Below are 25,372 nucleotides of genomic sequence, written 5' to 3' on the forward strand. Positions count from 1 at the left end.
AACACAATATACATGTGTATTCTTTGCCTTTACGGGAATGTAGATTGTGTTTTCTGGTAGGAAGTGCGGCATTATGGATTACATTTCGGCCATTTGCCTTTGCCTGTAAATGTACACTGCACTAGACGAAGCAATTTTATATTCAAAGCGTTAAACTTTATCTCCCCTATGTTTTGTTATTTGGGGTTTGTTGTACTATGAGGTACTGCGGCACAATAAGGCCTTTTATAACAGTACCCTCACATTTTGGGATACGGTACCAAACCCTCCTTAAGAAAACTTGGTGTTCGCTTCCATTTCCCGTGGGTTCTGTATCCTTCAGTTTGTGCGTCATACGCTTAATGTGTGCAAATATACGGATCTAGCATGTTCAGTTTGTGACATCTGTCTGCTAGATATGCAATATATCATATTGTCATCATTTTCACGAGTTTTCATTCACAGACACCTGGGAAATAAATCGCATGTTCCCCAGGCAATAAATCCCCGGTTACCATAGTTGCAGGAAGCAGGTTATACATGGATAATCAAAAGCAAACCCAATAGAAACGCTCGGGGATTCTTCGGCTCTTTTCATTGGCGTTTCCCCAGACCTAAACAGACGACACGACACTGCTTTGCAAAGTTCCACAAACGAACTGGCAAACTGGCAAAAGTAAACAAAAAACAAAACTACTTCATGAAAGGTCATAAATTCATCACAAACAAATGAAACCTACAGATATGTTATGTCTTATTACAAAGTCTTGGAGTGCGTGTATCTGTGTTTCAATACACAGACGTTCGGAGAAACACGAACGTCAAGTTCAAGTCAAACCAATTGACCCCTGACACACACATTTTGACCCGTGCACAAGACGTTGTATCGATAAACGAAGCGCAAATAAGAAATAATAATAAAAGCAAAGAAAATAGCAACAAGACATGCAAACATCTAACAAAGCCGAGCAAGCAGAATGACAGGTCTAATGAAAAACAAAGAGGCACTGAGTCAGAAACAAGATCGCGATTCTTTCCTTCGCTGCACGACGCAAATCTTCTGTGACCTTTGACCCAACGTAGCTTCCACATTCGATCACTAAGCTTAATATTTACAACTGAAAGCCGAGGGGGTGGAATACCGAGATGAACCTACAGAACTGTGCATCCTCAAACCTGACATATTCATCCCAACATTTTATGAACTCAAAAACACAGAAAGTTGCTTTCACATGGCAGCTTTGATTACCAGTGATTCTCAAAACAGAACTCGTGTTGTTATCAAAACGATACTCGTGTTTCAAAGCATGGCTCCCTGTGTTGATTGTGCACTTATTTTCTCACTACCAAAATGATGACAAAAACGATGTTTGGATGTTTGTTGTCAGACCAGCTTTTTTGTCGGTCCTCGGGGGGCATATCGACTTTTGTTTCATATTTATTGACCGCGGCCTGCGGCCTTCGGCCTTGATCAATAAATATGAAACAAAAGACGATATGCTCCCCCTCGGACCGACAAAAAAGCTGGTCTGTCAACAACCCATCAAATGAGCCAGCGCGCCGTAATCTTAGTAACAAAGGGACGTAAGTGCTCTAAAAACGTGCAACGAGACTAGGTGAGAGTTACGCAGAACCAATCAACAGGCACCTGAGAGAACAACAAGCAACAGGCACCTGAGAGAACAACAAGCATTGAAATGAACAAGTGACTTTACACAAATCGCTTTCAAATTTGCTTTGTTAATTGTTTTGTATTTCAATGCTTTTTATTCTCCCAGGTGCCGGAGTTTTGGTTTCTCATAATTCTCAACTGCTCTTGATGCACATTTTGAATAAATATATTCAGAGAACCTACATCCGGCCCTTTATTTAAAAAAAAAAACCCAACTTTTTTGTTTTTAGTTATAGCCTGATCGTGTAGACCAGACACTTGGCCACAAATAGCATTTGTTTTTTAATGAAATCATCACGTCGATTCCGTGCGAATGAGCTTTTGCCAAACAACCCTTTTTAACACTGTCTAAGTGATCTTTGCTCATTTTTTGGAGTCTTAAACGCTTTGGCGAATAATTCTAATTAAATGGTGTTGTTGAGAAATGAATTTCCTCCAAAAATGTCTTTACCTTGTTAAAAAAAATATGCATTTTTACAATTTTTGTAGCATGTTGAAGTGACACGTCTGCCTGCAATCACGACTCGCTTGACCTGTATAACACAATTTATGAACAATTAAAAAATTAAAACGATTAAATACTATGCATTTATCGTAGAGCCAGTAAAATATCCTCCACGAATCTGTATTTCTTTTTGATTTACCTTATCTGGTTCATATTTTACGACAATTTCAAAATGACGAAAAATCACTTGCAACAGTGGGCGCGAATGAGTTGCGTTTCTTTCGCCGGGGGCTGTACACTTACACCTAAAAACACCATAACAAGACTTAGTACAAAACGATACAATCGAAATTACAGCATGAAAGCATATTAGGTACACACCGACCTTGGAATACCGTGGCGCAGGAAACATTCACATAAAAAAGTGATTGCACAAGAAACAAAAGCTACGGATATACAGACGGACACACGCCGACACGACTGCAAACCCACACACACACACACACACCCATACACACACACACACAAGCGTGCGCGCGTCCACACACAAACGAGCGCTTGAGGGGGGGGGGGGGGAGTCGTACAGTCATATCTTTTTGCAAGACAGATATGCAGAGTGAGAGAATTACTGATCCAAGAGAAGGTGTAACTGTCCGGGACTATCCGGGACCTAGCAAATATGACGCGAGAGTAAGTTTAACTGTTCAGCATAGCAAAAGAACCTCTGACGGAATGTTTGTGTTGTTGTTTGTTTTGGCAGGAATTTCCATATGGATTAATAAAATTGAGTTGAGTTGAGTTGAATGTAGCGAGTACGACTATCAGCAAAATATCTGAGTTGTCTGGAGCGAGTGTAACCTGGTGGACAGGAGAAGTTCGAGAGGAGAAACACGGAGTAAAGACTTACATCACAGTATCTATCTATTTTCATACACTTCTGCTTGAGTGGGTAACTAGTGGAGAGAGCGGAGTAGTGGTGGTGTATGATTGCACTTGTGTGCTTTGAGAACTAGTCGTGAATCTTTTTGTGTTTTTTTTCTTTCCTTAGCTATAGGCACCCACACTCAATAATTGTTTGCTTATGTGCGTGTTTAAAGAATGTATTTACCATGATCGTGATCACAATATTGGGATAGACAGTCATGAAGAACACTTTAAAGTCTCACTTAAAGCAGGGACCTATATTTAGGTCTATGCTTAAAGTCTTTGGGTTGTGATATGAAAAACAAGGCGACGATGGAAAGGTTATTGGTAGCGTAGGTTTTTTAGTCACACGAAGTCATAGGTGAAGGTTAACGTTCAAATACTAACTGATAAAGCAAATTTAATTTGAACATACAAACAGAAGAAACGACTTACCTGTTTGTAACAAACACAGCAGACACGTCAAGAGCACATGAAAAGTGCGTGGCGCCATTTCGTTTTACCTGTGAGTATCACCCGGACATGAATAAGAAGATTTATCTTTGTTGCGAAATGACGACGCGGTACTTGACGAGGGACGAACGGGTGAAGCAAGGTATAACCAGGAAGGGAGTTATATAGTATTTCGTTTAAAGGTGCTGATCTTTACCCGACGAACAACATGTTAGTCTGAAAACTCGATTCAGTCATCTGCTGTCTTCTATCACGACACCATATGTTTAATCAGTCAGTGGTTTTGAGACTTCGAAGCCACTCTGCAGGAGATTAAATTTCAGTTTGTTGGAAAGCTATAAGTGCACTGTTAACAAACATCTAACACTTTCTACACTTCATTTGCTACAGTGCAAAATGCTCGGCACAGTGACACACCGACACACTACTCATGGTAACTTTCTTTGACTTCTTCTCTACATCTTTACCAAGTTCATCTAAAGGTAAATCGCTCAACACTGCAGTTCAGGCAAGATCATCGTCTGTTTACAGCGCGCTGAAATTATAACTGCATTTTTCACAACAAACAATTTCTTAGGAAGGCAACTCTAGAATAGAAGGGAACCCTCTCTTTTAAAATGTATTGGTGCGCATCAATCCATGAGGCCTGTCTCGAGACGGTTTCATTCAGTGTTTTAGTAAGAGACGTGCAGGGGTTTTAATAACAGCACGTCTCCGCTGAAGTAAAACGTGTTTTCAAATGGCCACAAAGGTCGTCGCGTGGTTGTGAGTATAGCAAGCGATATATATACTGTGTCCGGGTTGCTTTTTGTCTTCTAACAAACGGATGTTTGCATAATGTCTGAGGTGGTATAAGGATAAGATTGAAAGATCTTGTTCAGTTACGCGGATGTTATAAGAACGGGAAAATGTACACAACAGTGTTTTCTTTAGTGAATCTGACGCATTTTGTTAGAGGTTAAATGGCATTTACATCCAATCCAGTTGTGTTTCTTGCTACGTTTTCCGATCTCTCGGATCATCTTATGTGCAGGCCAGGCAGACCCTTGATCCACGGTGTGCATAAGCAAGCACAATATAATCCATGTCAGAGTTCGGTGGGTTTAAAAAAAAGGAAAATGGCAAGCATGCAACCCCCCATCAACGGCGAATGGCTGCCTGTACTATGGGTATAAAATGGCTGCCTGTACTGTGGGTATAAAATGGCTGCCTGTACTGTGGGTATAAAATGGCTGCCTGTACTGTGGGTATAAAATGGCTGCCTGTACTGTGGGTATAAAATGGCTGCCTGTACTGTGGGTATAAAATGGCTGCCCGTACTGTGGGTATAAAATGGCTGCCTGTACTGTGGGTATAAAATGGCTGCCTGTACTGTGGGTATAAAATGGCTGCCTGTACTGTGGGTATAAAATGGCTGCCTGTACTGTGGGTATAAAATGGCTGCCTGTACTGTGGGTATAAAATTGCTGCCTGTACTGTGGGTATAAAATGGCTGCCTGTACTGTGGGTATAAAATGGCTGCCTGTACTGTGGGTATAAAATGGCTGCCTGTACTGTGGGTATAAAATGGCTGCCTGTACTATGGGTATAAAATGGCTGCCTGTACTGTGGGTATAAAACGGCTGCCTGTACTGTGGGTAAAAAACGGCTGCCTGTACTGTGGGTATAAAACGGCTGCCTGTACTGTGGGTATAAAACGGCTGCCTGTACTGTGGGTATAAAACGGCTGCCTGTACTGTGGGTATAAAACGGCTGCCTGTACTGTGGGTATAAAACGGCTGCCTGTACTGTGGGTATAAAGTGGCTGCCTGTACTGTGGGTATAAAATGGCTGCCTGTACTGTGGGTATAAAATGGCTGCCTGTACTGTGGGTATAAAATGGCTGCCTGTACTGTGGGTATAAAATGGCTGCCTGTACTGTGGGTATAAAATGGCTGCCTGTACTGTGGGTATAAAAAAGGTTCTGCCTGTACTGTGGGTATAAAATGGCTGCCTGTACTGTGGGTATAAAATGGCTGCCTGTACTGTGGGTATAAAATGGCTGCCTGTACTGTGGGTATAAAATGGCTGCCTGTACTGTGGGTATAAAATGGCTGCCTGTACTGTGGGTATAAAATGGCTGCCTGTACTGTGGGTATAAAATGGCTGCCTGTATTGTGGGTATAAAATGGCTGCCTGTACTGTGGGTATAAAATGGCTGCCTGTACTGTGGGTATAAAATGGCTGCCTGTACTGTGGGTATAAAATGGCTGCCTGTACTGTGGGTATAAAATGGCTGCCTGTACTGTGGGTATAAAATGGCTGCCTGTACTGTGGGTATAAAATGGCTGCCTGTACTGTGGGTATAAAATGGCTGCCTGTACAGTGGGTATAAAATGGCTGTCTGTACTGTGGGTATAAAATGGCTGCCTGTACTGTGGGTATAAAATGGCTGCCTGTACTGTGGGTATAAAAAAGGTTCTGCCTGTACTGTGGGTATAAAATGGCTGCCTGTACTGTGGGTATAAAATGGCTGCCTGTACTGTGGGTATAAAATTGCTGCCTGTACTGTGGGTATAAAATGGCTGCCTGTACTGTGGGTATAAAAAAGGTTCTGCCTGTACTGTGGGTATAAAATGGCTGCCTGTACTGTGGGTATAAAATGGCTGCCTGTACTGTGGGTATAAAAACGGTTCTACGTGAACAAGCCTGCTCGTGCAGAACACGAGTGTCAGTGGGAGCAGCAGACCATGAACGAAGAAGAACACGAGTGTCAGTGGGAGCAGCAGACCATGAACGAAGAAGAACACGAGTGTCAGTGGGAGCAGCAGACCATGAACGAAGAAGAACACGAGTGTCAGTGGGAGCAGCAGACCATGAACGAAGAAGAACACGAGTGTCAGTGGGAGCAGCAGACCATGAACGAAGAAGAACACGAGTGTCAGTGGGAGCAGCAGACCATGAACGAAGAAGAACACGAGTGTCAGTGGGAGCAGCAGACCATGAACGAAGAAGAACACGAGTGTCCGTTGGAGCAGCAGACCATGAACGAAGAAGAACACGAGTGTCAGTGGGAGCAGCAGACCATGAACGAAGAAGAACACGAGTGTCAGTTGGAGCAGCAGACCATGAACGAAGAAGAACACGAGTGTCAGTGGGAGCAGCAGACCATGAACGAAGAAGAACACGAGTGTCAGTGGGAGCAGCAGACCATGAACGAAGAAGAACACGAGTGTCAGTGGGAGCAGCAGACCATGAACGAAGAAGAAGACGAAGACTGTCTTTAATGGCGGTTTCTTCTCTTTTCAACATTGTGATCAAGAGAGATGACTTATGTGCAATCCAAGAAAAGCGCAGACCAACGACATTCTGTCTGCTCTGGATGGTGGTGATGTGTCTGTGCTCACCCTACTGGACCTCTCGGCAGCGTTTGACACAATAGATCATGTCACGCTGCTGAGCAGGCTCCAGACCCTGTATGGCATCTCTGGTCCAGCGCTGGCATGGTTTGAGTCCTACCTTACGGATAGAACTCAGGCTGTGCTTGTCGATGGCCAGAGATCAGCCCCAGCCCCCCTTGTTTTCGGTGTCCCTCAAGGATCTGTACTTGGCCCCGTCCTCTTCATTATGTATACCAAACCCTTGTCTGCCCTCATTCAAAATCATTCCGTTTCAAACCAGTCTTTTGCTGATGATACCCAGTTGTATAAGCCTAGTTCCCCCGCTGAGACACATGCCGCCATCCAGACCATTCAGACCTGTATCTTAGATGTTAAGTCATGGATGGTAGAAAATAAGTTAAAACTAAATGATGATAAGACAGAGGCACTTCTGTGCATGAAAAAGTCCACTAAGTTCCCAAATTCTCAACCTTCGTCTGTCCAAGTAGGCAATACCGACATCTCTTTCTCTTCTTCAGCTAGAAACCTCGGCTTCACCATCTCCTCAGACATGACACTCAACAAGCACATCTCCAACATCTGTAGGTCCGCATACTTTGAACTCCGCAAGATCGCAACCATCCGCCATACTCTGTCCGTTCAAACTACAAACACTCTAGTCTGCTCTCTTGTTCTTTCTAAACTTGACTACTGTAACTCTCTTCTCTCTGGCTGTCCACTCTACCTCCTGCACAAACTACAGAAAATTCAAAATTCTGCAGCACGCCTGATCCTCAAAGCACGAAAATATGATCATGTCACACCACTTCGCCGCACACTCCACTGGTTACCCATCCAAGCCCGCATTGAATACAAACTGTCCACTCTCTGCTTTCACTTCTTCTCTGCCTCGTCTCCTGCTTATTTCTCTGAACTTCTCACTGTATACACTCCTGCTAGACAACTCCGCTCCTCTTCTGATAGCCGCACCCTAGTCATCCCACACACAAAATCAAAAGCATATGGACAACGCACTTTTGCATTTTGCGCATCTACTCAATGGAACTCTCTCCCCTCTCACATTCGCCACTCTCAGTCAGTACAGTCATTCAAGCGAGCACTCAAAACTCACCTCTTCCAGAAACACAACTCCTAAAGTCGCAACATTTTGCCATCCTGTTCTGTAACGGTTCCATCTCTATTCAGCTTGTTATTTTTGTCTTTTGTTTTAAATTATTATAAATATATTTTTCACTGCAGTAGTCCTTTAACTTTAACCCTTAGCTGTAAGCTAGATATGCACAAGTCATGTCGGTGCCACATAATGCTGACACACATGTTCCTGTGCATAGTTTATGGATAACGTGTAGTTGGGAAGTTAAGAGTAGAAATAATTAGTATTTAGTGTAGGAGGAGGGTTGGGGGTGGGTAGGGAGGGGGTGGGTATGGTTTACTTTGAGCAGGTCGGTTTCAGTTTTAATAAACAATTCTAGAGAATTGTGTATCTTATATTTGAGTCTTTCGTGTTTTAGACATTGATGCATTTAATAGTTTTAACGAGTTGCCTTTTGTTTTATCATTCTGGTGTTTATCTAGATGTGCTGTGTATCTTATAAGAAGTTCTTAAAAGTTCGAAGTTATTTTAGCATATAGGTTTTTTATGGTCTTAACAGTTAAACATGTATTACGTTATCATTAAGATTCATGCTTTGTTAGCACTAAGCAGTTGTTTTAATCAGTCTGGTTTTCTCTTGCTTTCATCTTATGAACATTCTAAATGTTAGACTAACTTATTGTCTTGTACAGAATAACAACTGTGTGAATGGTGCTATACTGAATGAAAGAGTGTGACATGAAGTTCTTGTACATCATTGTAAAGAGTGTGAATGACGTTTTAGTTTAGATGTCAAGCGCTTAGAGCAAGCCTTTTTAACGAAAGTTTTTGATTTAGCGCTATATAAATGTTCTTCTTATTATTATTATTATTAAATATCACGACAGGGTTTAAACCAGCGTAGAAACATTTCAATGGATTTAAAATACAGCATTTACATATAATTATTTTGTAGACATTTTTTTACCATAATAAGTTAAATGTTGAGGGGGTCATTGCTGTCATTTAGAAATACTGTATTTGCAATGACAAAAACAAAATGCTCCGTGGCTATGCCAATTTATTGAATACCTTTAAACAGGGAAACCTTCTTTTATACAAACTCCTTTGAGTCCCTATTTGCTAGCAGCTGTCCAAAACGTTAGCAGACACAGTGTGTGCGAATCTAAGTAAACGAAGTCAGAAAAGCAGGAAGTGACGCGCTCGGTCATGTCATCTCCGAAATATCAGTGGTGGGCGTTTGACCTCACCTGGGCGTTTAACCCCGTGCTACTCTACTCTAATCTGTCATCTAGCAATAAATGCTTGCAATGTTTTCTGCTGTCAGAATCACACAAAGTAGAACAGGGGGAAACAAAGTCAGAGTAAACATGGAGTTGGAAAAGATTACCCAAACGGCGACTTGAACCCTTCCATAACTGGACTTTCAATCACTAATAGTAGTTATCGTTAGATGTGGCTGTGATATCCACATTTATCAGTCACAATGTCGAGAAAGGAGGAATCATATCAGATCGAGGAAAATAAATACGCTCACGTGCGAGCAAGAACACACACACATACACTCTCTCACCGTGGCACACATGCACATACACACATACACACGCCCGCAGTTCCGTAAATCAACCGTAATACATGAATCAGCAGCAACTGTTGCCCACTGTTGACATCTCACATAATTGTACTGTTTAGGAGCAGTTTTCCCACACACAACACGAGGGTCACTTCCATCCAGGTTAATAAGTGACGGATGATACATGACACTCGAGCGAAGAATATACCAGCACACATTCGAAGCACAACAGGCCTTCCTAAAACGCACAGGCGCACCATATAAACATCTCTCCCAGGCTACACAGATTCAAGGCACGATGGGGCTTCCTACCTCAGCATCTGCTGAAGAGACATTAAACCCCAAAAACCAACCAATCCTACCACAGCACAAATTAAATGAAGACACTTCTCCCGGGCCTCACATGGCAGGATTGTCAAATCTTTCCAGGAAATAAGCAAACATAATACATGACTATTTGCGCCTCCTTCAGCAGTATCGACCAGCACAGATGTATGGCACACTGAATTAATGGGCCTTTCTAGGGAGCACAGGCGCATATCGAGACAGCTTTAGGTGTCTAGGACTTCCAGCTCGCGCAGGGTGGTGACTCCGCGGCTGTGGAATGCATCGCCTCTCTTGAGGGCCCCAAAGGGTTTTAAATCGTGATCGTGATTGGCGTTTTTTGACCTTTCTGTGACGATGATTGCCGAAATTTCAATTTCTGTGATCGTGATGGGACTTTGCCCGTGATCCGTGATGACAAAAAATCAAGTCTCGTGATCGTGATCGTCATTTGTTTTCGTGATCGTGATGGGCATTATTGCAAAGCATTTTATTTTCAACGTACATTTTTCACAGCTGTATCACTCTATGATCCTCTATTCGTCAAGGTGTTTGTGATCGTGAAAACAAAAATCAAGGTAACTGTGATCGTGAAAGCTAAAATTTCCCTTCCCGTGATCGTGATGATACCCCCCCTTTGGGGCCCTCTCTCTTGTTGTGTACTCAATTCTTCATCAAAGAATGTTTATGGGAAATATCTCGCTCCACTATTTTTGAAGTGACCGTCTAAAGATGGCGCCCATAAGTGATTAGTCACTTCCTGCGAGATATCACTTGGCTATGACGACTTCCTGCGATATATCAATTGATATAGGGTGCATGTTTGACCAATGGTTAGTTACAGTTTCGTCATGTGACCCGTAAAAACGCAATAATTTTACATTATTCCTGGTGTCTGCGCTACTTCATTCCAAACTGCGTGGCTCTTGGATTGATTTGAGACTTTAGTCCTGGCCAGGAAAAATCCCTTTAATCATTATTCCTGTCCTAACAAAATCAGGAAAAGCACCGCACAGCGGTATCGCAACTTTGCTGCCTGTGGAACGAATTCAGATTACTTCTTACTTAAGGTGTTACGAGTGTGTTCGGGTTGCGGTTCTTGCTAATGTTTATACTCACTGAGTTACTTCCCTTGGATCTGGATCTGGATCTGGATAACCCGCCTGGGTTGGTGGTGTTACGAGTGTGTTCAAGTTGCGGTTCTTGCTAATGTTTTCACTCACTGAGTTACTTGCCTTGATTGAGAGGGCTTATACGTACGGTCCAGTGTGCATTCGACAGGGGGTGCCCAATATGCACGGCTAGAACTAAGATACTTCTTGATTTCAGTAAATAGTTTCATTACATGTCAACTAGTTTGTTTTTAAATGATTTTTTAGAGATCGCCAAATGGTATTGTGTGAATAACATCATTCGGTCGATTGTACGCACGGCGCCGTGCTTCTAGTAGCTCTCAGTCCATTCCTTCTTTCCGGTATGGAAGCAGACGTGTTTCTGGCGAAAGAATCGGCGTTTTCAACTCGCCATATCTTCATATTCATTCGGACCGGAACAACGAAATATATCTTTCTTGTAAAAAAATATCCCGAGCCTTGCGACTCTGGTAGTCATTTTGTTACGCGAAGCGGCCTTTGGTAGGTACGACAGTTTTAGTCACCCAAGTAAATATATCTACAACGCACGTGGACGAGTTTTTCAATGGCGTATTTGAAGTCTGTGAATGTTGTGATTACAAATCATTTCGGGGCACCCCCCAGTCTATACGTACAGACAAACAAATTGCATGGAACGAAAATTGAGAGGCTGGACTGTAAGTTGTTGTTTTGACTTCTACACATCTTGCAGGTCTTTTATGCAAAACAGACTCAAAATTGCATTTTTCACGCAAGTGTAGATGACGAGACTATCGAAGGAATGGAATACACTTGCCTACAGATATAATAGACAGATACTGTCTATTTATATCTATGACTTACCTTAGCCCATATGTTAGAAGAAAGAACATACTTTGCTCTTTTGAATGATGTATGATTTGGCACTGTACACGGGATTTTAGACCTGCCCCCGAAGTGATTTTTCCATAAACCCGTCAAAAAGCTCACTCTGTTTTGGCCGTAAAAAGCGCCCAAATGCAGTAAATTTCTAACCTGTTTCGTGTGTGAAGGAGTACATCTCAGCGATGCCATTGCCTTGCAACCTCAAAGAAATATATTTTAATAACCCGCTAAATGAACGTTTTTTAGTGTGAAATAAAAGCCGGAGATTTGCTTCGTTTCTTTGCTGCGACACAAAACCAAAACCAACTATAGATCTGCGGTGACATTATGAGTTCGTTTTCGACATTGCAGTGAAGTTGCGTGGATCTTCGACGATTCCCGTTCGGTTTAATGTGGATGGAGCTTTGATTGAATGTAACTGCTTTGAAAAGTTATAACATGAGTCCTTGGGATCGATGTTTTTCGGTAAACTTCTTCGTATCCTTCACTTTACTCAGTTTTGACTTGAACAGATCCAGATCGGCTGGGGCTGTTGATCGCCTACACAGATCTATATGAAGTTGACTCGACACGGCGAACCGCCGAATCCGTGCCCTCTCGTCGGTCCTACCCCCAAATCCCTTACCAGCCTCAGACCCCACCTCACCATTCTAACCTCACTGGCGCACTATGTGTGATTATCCCTTCCTCATGTGTGTGTGTGTGTGTGTTGTTTGTTGTGTGAGTGCGTGCAGGCGGGCGGGCGTGTGTGTGCCCGTGTGTCTTTGTGTCTGTGCATGTCGTCTTGAGTGCGAGAAAGCGAAGTTTTGAGAAATAGTGACAGATAAATCACGGACCTACATTCTAATGGATGGCTGGCTTTGGATCTTGGTCACTTTAGCGGGAATATCGGTCAACTTCGAAACCTGAGGACCAGCCACTTCGGGTTCCCATTTCAGAGTAATGAGATTGCTGGGGCCGTAGAATTTTTCATCCAGTTTTGTCCTTTTTCCCCAAAATTGATATTAGTCGGAAGAAACAAGCACACGTGTGGTGGGGGTATTTCCCGGCGAGTTTTCAGTGTTGTTGTTGTTGTTGTTGCGAAGCGAAGCGGCTTCCCAGTGCGGAAGGCAGGCAGTTTGTGCATCAAACAGTGTTGGATGAGTGAGTGATGAGGGTGAATGAGTTAGTTAAACTGTGACTGAATATCTATTGATTGATTGATATTAAAGTGAACATTACGGGGGGGGGGGGGGGTGTAGAAATGCACCATTGTGCACTCGCCTTGATGTAAGGAACACTACTGCAGTCTCAAACAGCTTCAAAGTGGGTTAGACATGCTCTTGATAAAGACTGAGGCAAAATGTGCCAAATCACACATTGTCTTGTAAGAAGGAAAAATCTTCATTGGTATTGGATCGGGGGGGGGGGGGGGGGTGGGCAGGGGTTGGCAGGGGGTATCGGTGCACTAAAGGCACCAAGTGTTTGGGTGTTTGTGTTTGTATTGCGATTCAAAGAAAACTACTATACAGATTTTTATGAAACTCTGCACACTTCTCCCTACCACCTGACCTACTGGGCTCCCAAATGAATGTTTTCATCAATTTTTGTCAGTCAAGATATGGGGATGGGGGTGGTGCGGGGATAATTGTGGAGTAAGCAATAAGGAAACACGTTATGGTTTTCTTAGGTATTGCAACGGTATATAGTGAAGTTAGCTGTGTTCAAATTTGTTTATGATCTGTGGAGCCAATTTTGTGTTACAGCGTTTTTGAGTGATAATTGTTGTGTACGCTCTCGCCAATCCTGGATAATTTTCGGCATGCACATTGATAATTACCGTATTATAATAAAGTAATACTCTCCATTCTTTTAACTACACAAAGTAATGTTTTATTGATCTTTTCTAAAGATAAAAATGTCAGTTACGATGACGTTACGAATTACAGTGTTTTCTGTAAGGTCATATGTGTCCACCCGGTACCCCCCAAAACTGACAAAACTCTTATAAAAAAAATGAATGAAAAAACAACGTTTTTTGTCTGTCTGCAGTTGTGGACATATAGCTTAGAGAAACATGTGCTCAAAATGTGTAATGGATTTCACGTGCGATTTTTTTCTTGGGTTGAGGAGAGGGGGTGGGGTGGGTGGGGTGGGTGGGGGGTGTATGCCCCTTGATCAGTCTCGGGCGCTCTGCGACCTCGATTTACACTATTGAATTCTAAAAACACCCCCCTTACAAACTAACTGATCTACCCTGGTGTATATATATATATATATATGTGTGTGTGTGTGTGGTGTGCGATTCATAGAAATTTACTGGACAGATCTTCATGAAACTTTGCACACAAATGTTCCGACCCCCAACTCTTCACCCTGATTCAAACTCATGTATCACAAGTCCAGCGCTCTACCAACTGACCTACAGCGCTCCCAAATTATTTCTTTTTATCATTTTTGTCAGTCAAGATAATGGGGGTGGGGTTGGTACGGGAATAATTGTGAAGCAGACAATAAGGCAACAACTTATTTTGTTTACAGGTATTGTATATGTATACAGTGAACTTAGCTGTGTTCAAGTTTAGTTATGTTTCTGTCGAGCGAATTTTTTTTAAATACGTTTTTACTACTAAAGGAGTGATAATTTTATGTGTACGCCCTCGAGAAACCTCGATCATTTTCTGAAAATGCACGTTGATAAGTACCGTTTTATGATAAAGTTATACTCTCCATTCATTTATATACACAAACTAATGTTTCATTTATTATTTGTAGAGCTAAATATGTCAGTTGGGATCATGTTAAGAATCGCAGTGTTTTTCGCAAAATCGTACTTGACAACCCCCAGTAAAAAAAGTATAAAAAAAAAGTTAACCCGTCAACCTCTTTTTTTCTTTGCACAGATGTGTCCATATTGCTTAAAGGAACCTGTGCACAAAATGTGTAATGTTTCTTTCACGCGATTTGAACACACAAGTAACCCCTGAAGAATCGCAGTGTTTTTCGCAAAATCGTACTTGACAACCCCCGGTAAAAAATTTCTAAAAAAAAAATTAATACGTCGACCCCCTTTTTTCTTTGCACAGATGTGTCCATATTGCTTAGAGGAACCTGTGCACAAAATGTGTAATGTTTCTTTCACGCGAATTTTTTTTAAATACGTTTTTACTATTAAAGGAGTGATAATTTTATGTGTACGCCCTCGAGAAACCTCGATCATTTTCTGAAAATGCACGTTGATAAGTACCGTTTTATGATAAAGTTATACTCTCCATTCATTTATATACACAAACTAATGTCTCATTTATTATTTGTAGAGCTAAATATGTCAGTTGGGATCATGTTAAGAATCGCAGTGTTTTTCGCAAAATCGTACTTGACAACCCCCAGTAAAAAAAGTATAAAAAAAAAGTTAACCCGTCAACCTCTTTTTTTCTTTGCACAGATGTGTCCATATTGCTTAAAGGAACCTGTGCACAAAATGTGTAATGTTTCTTTCACGCGATTTGAACACACAAGTAACCCCTGAAGAATCGCAGTGTTTTTTTCGCAAAATCGTACTTGACAACCCCCGGTAAAAAATTTCTAAAAAAAAAATTAATACGTCGACCCCCTTTTTTCTTTGCACAGATGTGTCCATATTGCTTAGAGAAACCTGTGCACAAAATGTGTAATGTTTCTTTCACGCGAATTTTTTTAAAATACGTTTTTACTACTAAAGGAGTGATAATTTTATGTGTACGCCCTCGAGAAACCTCGATCATTTTCTGAAAATGCACGTTGATAAGTACCGTTTTATGATAAAGTTATACTCTCCATTCATTTATATACACAAACTAATGTCTCATTTGTTATTTGTAGAGCTAAATATGTCAGTTGGGATCATGCTAAAAATCGCAGTGTTTTTCGCAAAATCGTACTTCACAACCCCCAGTAAAAAAATTCTAAAAAAAAAGTTAATACGTCGACCCCCTTTTTTCTTTGCACAGATGTGTCCATATTGCTTAAAGGAACCTGTGCACAAAATGTGTAATGTTTCTTTCACGCGATTTGAACACACAAGTAACCCCTTAAGCCTACTTACTTCGTGTTGCCCTTTGTGCGAAAATTCGTATTGCATTGTGCTGTCCTTGTATTGTATTTTATTCCCCCCTCTGCTTCTTTACCTCTGTAAACTTGTAGGGGTAGTTATTTTTCGATAATGACCCAGCAACCAAACAAATAACGACCCAGCAACAGCCTGAATCCTCGATAGTGCAATGGGTTGAGAAGTTGTTCTGTTTCGGTACTACTTTTTGCGACTGAAAAGTTCCGAACGCTCTAACGTACGAAGTATACATCTCTGGAGCAAACAATACAAACATACCGCATTAAATATAACAACTACAGACCTGAACACATGAATCTTCATATAAAATCCATGAGTTCGGTTGTTTTCTGAGTCTAGATTTGCCGTGCTCAAACGTTCATCACAAGCAATTTCCCGCAAGGCAAGTAACTCATACTTTGTCTAGCGACAAGAGTAGTTCCCCTTCTTTTCACTCAGTTTCTTTGACAACAGACTGCAATCCGACGGTCAGTTTTCAACAATATTTCATTTAATAAACAGATCACACGCAACCAAATGCACACATCTCATCAATTTAAACAACATAAAGCGGTTTCATACACTATTTTCCCCAAAAACCTGAACTTCATACAGTTTTTAACGTTGGAACACGGGTGCAAAAGTTCGTCTGCTAGTCCCATTTGACGAAAGAACATTATCCTAAGCGATACCAAAACATATACAGAACACACAATATCTGCCTTTGCCGCCACAGCAGAAAAACAGCATATCTGTGTACTTGATTTTAGTCCAAAATAGGAAAACTGACAAGAAGTGTTAACAGAATGGAATGATTTGCACGGAACTATACAACCGCGCATTAATCGATCGCCTGCGCAGGTTGACTGGTTGAGTGAATAGGATTCGATCAAACTTTCGCAAAAAACCTCCTCTTTTCTTTGAATAACTGAAGAAAGGAGGAATAAAGAGGTTACACACCTCGTCTCAGTGATTATAAAAATCAATGGTCTCAGTTCGCGGTCATGAAAAAGCTCGCTAAAGCTCGCATTTTTCATGATCCGCTAACTTCGACCATTATTTTTAATAATCACTGAGACTCGGCGTGTAACCTCTACGTATTGTGCTGTCCTTGTATCGTAGAGTACATAATTCTTTCTCTTTTTTACATTTAGTCAAGTTTTGACTAAATGTTTTAACATAGAGGGGGGAATCGAGACGAGGGTCGTGGTGTGTGTGTGTGTGTGTGTGTGTGTGTGTGTGTGTGTGTGGGTGTCAGTGTGTGTATGTGTGTGTGTGTGTGTGTGTGTAAGAAAGACTGAGAGAGAGGGAGAAAGAGTGTGTGTGAGTGAATGTGTGTGGGCATGAGTTTGTGTGTATGTTTGTGTGTGTATGAGTGTGTATATGTGTTTGTTTGTAAAGGTGTGTGTGTCCGTCTGTCTATGTGCGTATTTGTTTGTTTGTTTGCTTAACGCCCAGCCGACCACGAAGGGCCATAATTATCAGGGCGGTGCTGCTTTGAGATATAACGTGCGCCACACACAAGGCAGAAGTCGCAGCACAGGCTTCATGTCTCACCCAGTCACATTATTCTGACACCGGACCAACCAGTCCTAGCATGCACTAACCCCATAATGCCAGACGCCAGGCGGAGCAGCCACTAGATTGCCAATTTTAAAGTCTTAGGTATGACCCGGCCTGGGTTCTAACCCACGACCTCCCGATCACGGGGCGGACGCCTTACCATTAGGCCAACCGTGTATGTGCGTATGAGTGTGTGTTTTGTGTGTATGAGATTTGTGTGAGTCAATGTGTGTGTGTGTGTGTCTGTGGGTGTGTGCGTGCGTACATGCGTGCGTATGTACATGTGTGTGTGTGTGTGTGTGTGTGTGGGTGTGTGTCTGTTTGTATAAGAGAGAAAGAGAGAGAGAGAGAGAGAGAGAGTGGGTGGGTGGGTGTGTGTTTGTGCGTGTGCGTAAGTGTATGTGTGTGTGTATGTGTGTTTGTTTGTAAAGGTGTGTATATGTCCGTCTGTCTATATGTGCGTATGGGGGTGTGTTTTGTGTGTATGAAGTGTGTGTGAGAGAGTGAGTGAGTGCGTGTGAGTGAGTGTGTATGTGTGTACGTGTGTAACTTGGGGTATGTGTGTGTGTGTGTGTGTGTGTGTGTGTGTGTGTGTGTGTGTGTGTGTTTGAGAGAGAGAGAGAGAGAGAGAGAGAGAGAGAGAGAGAGAGAGAGAGGGAGAGAGAGAGAGAGAGGTTTGTCTTTCGCTGGGGTATGCAGTGCCGTGGCGTTGCACATCTACTTAATTTTTAAATGGATTTGGAAGAATTGCTCATAATTTACATAACACTCCGGCCCTGTTCTTTTTTTCGTCACACCCAAAACCGTTATTTGTTCTGGGCGACGCAGCATTATACTATTGGACGACGCTATTATAAATCCAACAAGAGCAAAGTCTATTTCTTCTTGTAGACTTTGTGTGCGAAATGGAGGTAAGGTGGACCGAGACTTCCGGCAGTGTTTTCACGAAGATAAAAAGACGACGTCACCAATATGGAAGGGGATGACGTCATTTTGGACAAAAACGTATTACATTGACAAAGCTCGTCAACATGCCTGTTCTGTGAGTATGATTTCTGCGCAATGACTTTTCTTTATTTTCCTTCATTTCTGCAACGACATCTTCCATTTTTTTCATGGTAAATATATCAACAGGAGGCTGGCACCTTCTGAAGAAGATGCGGCCTTGGTTGAACCACAGGCGGAAGGTATCACTGGACCACTACTACCATAGAAAGACTACAAGGTTTGACACTCAGCTTCGAGCCTTGCTCCACTAACTTCAGAAAAAATTATGCAAAACATAATTGCCAATGTCAAGAATCTTTGTAACTTTACAAATGCCGTGATAAATGAATGTTCTAACTATCTGTACCTTTTATATTTAGCTGCCTGTCCGCTGCATGTTTTTAAACCGTATTTTGTGCGACCAAACGTGTCTGTCAACGGCATACCACTTAGACCCTGTGAGTACGATGATCGTCGTATGTCCGAGGAGATAGTAGTCCGATGCGATCATTGGTTAATAACCGGATATTCGATGATTATTTTGGGCAAACGGCTCTTCGCAAAAAAACTAAAGTGAAACTCCCGTGGGTAGCTTCCCTTTGCTGCAATATTTACATATGTTTTAGACCAATGAGCACTGGTATGCATAGTCGGTGCGGGATGCAGGATTTCTTGCAAACTACAGGGTAGCGGTTTGCAAACGAACATTCGTCCAAATGATGGTTAAAAACAACCTGCAGATGACGGCAGCTGAAAATTAAAGGTACATACAGTTAAAACAATCATTCAACTGTATTTATTTGACCTCACACAGACTGTAGGAAGAGGCAAACCGTCTTGAACAAATAAATTGTCCGCAGGAAGCGACTCCAAGAACACAGACGACTCGAAGCTGAGTGTCATACCTTGTAGTCTTTCTATGTAAGTAGTGGTCCAGTGAACGATACCTTCGCCTGTGGTTGAACGTTCCCTCCAATTTTACTGACATTTTTTTGTATCCCTTTTCCTTTTATCTCCTGCCTATTTCTTCCGTTGAGGGGGGCGATGCTTTACCACGTGCACCAGGAATGGGCTTTTTGGACGTAACGTGCATGGGAATGGGGACATTCTCGTAGCGTGCACCGTGCACAGAGGTCCGGCGTGCACCGTGCATGGAGCTTTTTCGTAACGTGCATCGTGGATCAGCGTGCATGGCACTTTTGGCCTCAACGTGCACGTGCACACATGGTGACCCTCTCCGTTATTTGACATCGTTAAAGTTTAGACCATCACGTTAGAATGAAGGTCGTTGACATATGTATCTCGAGTGCCACTTCTCTTGCAATGGAGGAGCTCTACTCTTGTTCATTTGAGGAGCAAACGGCTGGCAAATTGGCAGGTAGGTCCGTTCCTTCTTTGCGATATAACAGCCGCCATTATCAACTCGCCATATCTTCAAATCCACTCGGACTAGAACAACGAAATCTGATTATCTTGCAAAACAATCCCTGAGCCTTCCGACTGTGGTAAGCTTATTAGTTTTATTCTGCCAGACGGCCTCGGGCAGATACGACTTTTTTAGACATCCAAGAAAATAGATCTAAAATGCGCGTGGTTCAGCTTTTCAATGGCGTTTTGAAGCCTGCAAATGATGTGTTTACACTTCGCTTCGGGGGCACCCTTTAATCTATACGTACAGACAAACCAAATACATGGAAAGAAAGATCATAAGAGGATGGACTGTAAGCTGGTTTTAGGACTTCTAAAAATTGTGTAGGTCTTTAAATGCAAGAACAACTCAAACATTGCCCTTTTTCATTCAAGTGTAGATTACAGAGTATCAAATGAATGCAGAAGTCCATTGATCAGAATAAAGAGCAGGCTTTGCACTTTCGAACGATGCATAATTTGGCACTGTCCACAAGATTTAAGAACTGCCCCCGAAGTGATATTTCAACACACCCATCGAAAGGCATACCCTAGGCAATTTTGGCCTTAAAAAGCGCCAAAATGCGGTACATTCCTAACCTTTGTCGTGTGTTTGAAGCAGTACAGCTCACCAATGCCATGGATGAAAACCTCAAAGAAATATTTTCAGAAAACTCGCTTCATGCACGAATTTTCAATGTGCAATAAAAGCCAGGTATTTGCTTCGTTTCTTTGCTGTGACGCAAATACAAAACCAACTATAGATCTGCGGTGACATCGTGACGTCGTTTTCGAAATGGCCTTGAAAAGTACGGAACGCGGATCGTATCAACTGATGCATCAAATTGATGCATCCAAAACCAAGAATTCGATGCATCATTTTCACAATTTGATGCATCGTTTGGATGCATCAGAATTTTCGGGTTTTCCCGGAAAGTGCCGAGCAAAAAGCAAAGTTTGAACCGTAATACGAAGCAAAACGAACGTCGGAAAACGAAAGTTTGAGTCGAAGGTCAAGGGCGTCAAAACTTCGTGTGCACAGAAAACAAACCAGAAAGAAAACAAAAAATGCCTTAAAATGCATAATGCCGTGACTTTGACTTGTTCCCTATTTAATGGTATGTTGTACGTTTATTTTTGTTTTATCTATTAACCAATCTGTTTATATTCGTCAAAATGTCATTTCAAGTTTTTCCGTGCTCAGGCATTTCTTACAGAAAGACCGGAAATGAATAATCTTTCGCATGCATACAAAACCAAAAGTGATGCATCAAAATGATGCATCAAAATGATGCATCATTTTCTAAAAGGATGCATCATTTTCTAAAAGGATGCATCAGTTTTGGAAAATGATGCATCCTTTTTGAAAATGATGCATCCTTTTGTGAAAATGATGCATCAAATTGTGAAAATGATGCATCAAATCTTGGTTTTGGATGCATCAATTTGATGCATCAGTTGATACGATCCGCGTTCCGTAGAAAAGTTGCGTGGGTCCGCGATTGCTCACGTTCGGTTCAATGTGGGTGCAGCTATGACTGGATGTAAACAAGTTCAAGTTCAAGTCTTATTAGTCCATAACCCTTGGGGGCATTTTGAACAATAAATACAATCAATACGATCATGATATATGCTAATATAGTAAATAAAAAAAAAATAAAAAAATTAAAAATATGAAAAACTGTTACAGATTCTATTAATAAAGTCCAAAATATTCTTTAGCAATTTCTTTTTCTTAGTAGCAAACAAATTTTTAAATTTGAGTGCATTAGGTTTTTTGACTCACATGCGAAGCAAAAGTGAGTCTATGTACTCACCCGAGTCGTCCGTCCGTCCGTCCGTCCGGAAAACTTTAACGTTGGATATTTCTTGGACACTATTCAGTCTATCAGTACCAAATTTGGCAAGATGGTGTATGATGACAAGGCCCCAAAAAACATACATAGCATCTTGACCTTGCTTCAAGGTCAAGGTCGCAGGGGCCATAAATGTTGTCTAAAAACCAGCTATTTTTCCCATTTTTCCCATTTTCTCTGAAGTTTTTGAGATTGAATACCTCACCTATATATGATATATAGGGCAAAGTAAGCCCCATCTTTTGATACCAGTTGGTTTACCTTGCTTCAAGGTCAAGGTCACAGGAGCTCTTCAAAGTTGGATTGTATACATATTTTGAAGTGACCTTGACCCTGAACTATGGAAGATAACTGTTTCAAACTTAGAAATTATGTGGGGCACATGTTATGCTTTCATCATGAGACACATTTGGTCACATATGATCAAGGTCAAGGTCACTTTGACCCTTATGAAATGTGACCAAAATAAGGTAGTGAACCACTAAAAGTGACCATATCTCATGGTAGAAAGAGCCAATAAGCACCATTGTACTTCCTATGTCTTGAATTAACAGCTTTGTGTTGCATGACCTTGGATGACCTTGGGTCAAGGTCATGTATTTTGGTAGGAAAAATGTGTAAAGCAGTTCTTAGTGTATGATGTCATTGCTAGGTTTAGTTATTTGACCTTGACCCTGAAGGTCAAGGTCATGTAAAGGTCAAGGTCAAGCATGTGAGTCGTATGGGCTTTGCCCTTCTTGTTCCAATAGTAAGGTGGTAACAACTCAGCTCTTTCTTCTTTGAAAAAATCACAGACAAATAAACAATGGAATTCATCACCTATGTCTTGTGATACACATTTGTTGCAAGTTCTTTCTGACCTCGGGATGTTAAGATAACGTTCTTTCTGTACAGGCAAATTGTTGTTTAATGTTCTAAACTTCATCATTGAAACACATTGCTGATATGGCAGGTGTGTGACATAGTCTTCACATGCAAAAATATCTTTAAACATTCGATAATTCCAAAACATTTTTTTTTCCAATTTCTGTAAACCATTTATGGATATACTAGTCATACAAGCTTCTTTTTACTTTCTTTTTAAACCATCATACCATGCGCTTGAGTATTGAACATTTTCTTGAAAAGTCCAAAGGCCAGAGAGACCAATTTCATTTAAGTTTTTTTCAATAAAACATAAATAATTAGATTCAATCATCTTGTTGATATACAATTTATAAGTAAAGCAATACACAATACTTGAAAATTTATTTTTATGAATAGGACTAATCAGTTTATACCAATAGCAAAGCATTCTACATTTCATATTAACATCTAGTGGATTGGACATCTTCCAAGTTCACCAAATATAGCATTTGGAGTTGATTTTTGACTCACATGCGAAGCAAAAGTGAGTCTATGTACTCACCCGAGTCGTCCGTCCGTCCGTCCGTCCGTCCGTCCGTCCGTCCGTCCGGCCGGCCGGCCGGTCGGCTGGCCGGCCGTCTGGAAAACTTTAACGTTGGATATTTCTTGGACACTATTCAGTCTATCAGTACCAAATTTGGCAAGATGGTGTATGATGACAAGGCCCCAAAAAACATACATAGCATTTTGACCTTGCTTCAAGGTCAAGGTCGCAGGGGCCATAAATGTTGTCTAAAAAACAGCTATTTTTCACATTTTTCACATTTTCTCTGAAGTTTTTGAGATTTAATACCTCACCTATATATGATATATAGGGCAAAGTAAGCCCCATCTTTTGATACCAGTTTGGTTTACCTTGCTTCAAGGTCAAGGTCACAGGAGCTTTTCAAAGTTGGATTGTATACATATTTTGAAGTGACCTTGACCCTGAACTATGGAAGATAACTGTTTCAAACTTAAAAATTATGTGGGGCACATGTTATGCTTTCATCATGAGACACATTTGGTCACATATGATCAAGGTCAAGGTCACTTTGACCCTTATGAAATGTGACCAAAATAAGGTAGTGAACCACTAAAAGTGACCATATCTCATGGTAGAAAGAGCCAATAAGCACCATTGTACTTCCTATGTCTTGAATTAACAGCTTTGTGTTGCATGACCTTGGTTGACCTTGGGTCAAGGTCAAATGTATTTTGGTAGGAAAAATGTGTAAAGCAGTTCTTAGTGTATGATGTCATTGCTAGGTTTAGCTGAAGGTCAAGGTCATGTAAAGGTCAAGGTCAAGCATGTGAGTCGTATGGGCTTTGCCCTTCTTGTTTTAGTTTGAAAACAATTTTATAAAAGCATTTGAAGTTTAGTAGCAAGTTCACAGGAACCAAAACCCCATACCTCACATCCGTATAGTAAAATTGGAGCAATCATTTTATCGAACAGGTCAACTTGTATGTCCACAGGCAGTGACAATTGTCTCCAAGTACGCAAAAGAACAAACATTGCCCTTGAGGCGACTGAAAATGTATTATTATAATTAATTTTAAGGCCCAAGTATTTTACATCAAACACTACTTCGAATAAATTGCCATTATACGTAAGCAATGGTTTATTTCTAATTTTACCTCTGGAAAAAACTATAACTTTCGTTTTGTTTACATTAATATCTAGACGCCATTTTAAACAGTATTCGTGCATTTTGTTTAAACATTCTTGTAGGGTTTTTTCAGACTCTGAGCAGATCACAGTATCATCCGCATACAGTAATAAAAACATTTGAAACAAAGCATTTACATCAGTATCATCCATTCCAACCACAATAACCTCTCTTGACATAGATTGTAAACCATGTAACAGAAAAGGCTTTAGATCATTTAAAAATAGAGCAAAAAACAGCGGTGACAAGTTTTCCCCTTGTCTAACTCCACACAAACTGGGAAAATATCCAGAACACTCACTATTAACTTTAACGCAAGACTTGGCATTTTCGTACACATTTCTTACAGTTTTTAAAAACTTCCCTTTAACATCAGAACTAACTAATTTCTCCCATAAAAATGCACGGCAAGCTTTATCAAACGCTTTTTCATAGTCTACAAATGCACAAAACAGTCGCTTCTTTTTGTTGAGAATTTTTTTTAATATACAATGCAAAGTAAAAACATGGTCTAGTGTTGAAAAGCCTGTGCGGAAACCTGTTTGTTCTTGACCTAATTTATTATTACTCTCCAAAAAATGTGATAACATAGCATTTAAAATTGCACTGAAAAGTTTTCCGAAGCAACCGAGTATAGTAATTCCTCTATAATTTGTGGGGTCAGCTTGGGAGCCTTTATTTTTGTACAATGGAATAATTTCACCTACAGCCCATTGTGTTGGAACCTTTCCTGACTGCAAAACAACATTAAACAACAATACATAAATATCAATCATTCGATCATGTGACGCTTTTAAATACTCATTAATTATTTTATCCTGAACGCATGCCTTATTGTTTTTCAGCTTGTCTATACATTTGATAACTTCCTCCTTTTTAAAGGCGCATTAAGAAATGTATTACTTGCTTCATTTAAAGGTTCATTACTATCATCCATTTCTTATTCATCACACTCTTGTAGTTTAGTGAAATGTTCGAAAAACTCCGAACAAGTTGGATAGTTAGTTTTGGAATTATTTTTTTATTTTTATTTTTATTTAGAAGATTCCAGTATGCTTTCGGGTCAGTACTTCTTAACTTTCTCAAGGTTTTAAA

The 25,372-nt window shown here is 41.0% G+C and overlaps 3 protein-coding genes across 3 annotated transcripts in view; 2 read left to right on the forward strand and 1 right to left on the reverse strand.

Moving 5' to 3' along the window:
- Positions 1-4,246, reverse strand: part of LOC138974158 (uncharacterized) — a 49,826-nt gene extending 45,580 nt beyond the window's left edge. The window contains exon 1 of the mRNA XM_070346861.1: positions 3,456-4,246. Coding sequence (XP_070202962.1) covers positions 3,456-3,513 — 58 coding nt within the window. The 5' untranslated portion in view covers positions 3,514-4,246. The remainder of the gene's footprint in view (positions 1-3,455) is intronic.
- Positions 4,247-6,202: 1,956 nt separating this feature from the next.
- LOC138974811 (putative golgin subfamily A member 6-like protein 19) lies at positions 6,203-6,739 on the forward strand. Its single transcript, XM_070347538.1, has one exon. The coding sequence runs from the start codon at positions 6,203-6,205 to the stop codon at positions 6,737-6,739; it is 537 nt and encodes a 178-aa protein (XP_070203639.1).
- Positions 6,740-18,477: 11,738 nt separating this feature from the next.
- LOC138974160 (uncharacterized) overlaps positions 18,478-25,372 on the forward strand; it is a 318,701-nt gene continuing 311,806 nt past the window's right edge. Inside the window, exon 1 of the mRNA XM_070346863.1 lies at positions 18,478-18,511. Within this exon, the coding sequence (XP_070202964.1) occupies positions 18,501-18,511 (11 nt within the window). The 5' untranslated portion in view covers positions 18,478-18,500. The remainder of the gene's footprint in view (positions 18,512-25,372) is intronic.

The sequence above is a fragment of the Littorina saxatilis genome, linkage group LG8, assembly GCF_037325665.1.
Source record: "Littorina saxatilis isolate snail1 linkage group LG8, US_GU_Lsax_2.0, whole genome shotgun sequence".
Classification (NCBI taxonomy): Eukaryota; Metazoa; Mollusca; class Gastropoda; order Littorinimorpha; family Littorinidae; genus Littorina; species Littorina saxatilis.

Coding starts and splice junctions, on each gene's coding strand:
- LOC138974811 (XM_070347538.1), top strand. CDS start 6,203: ATGAACGAAGAAGAACACGAGTGTCAGTGGGAGCAGCAGACCATGAAC.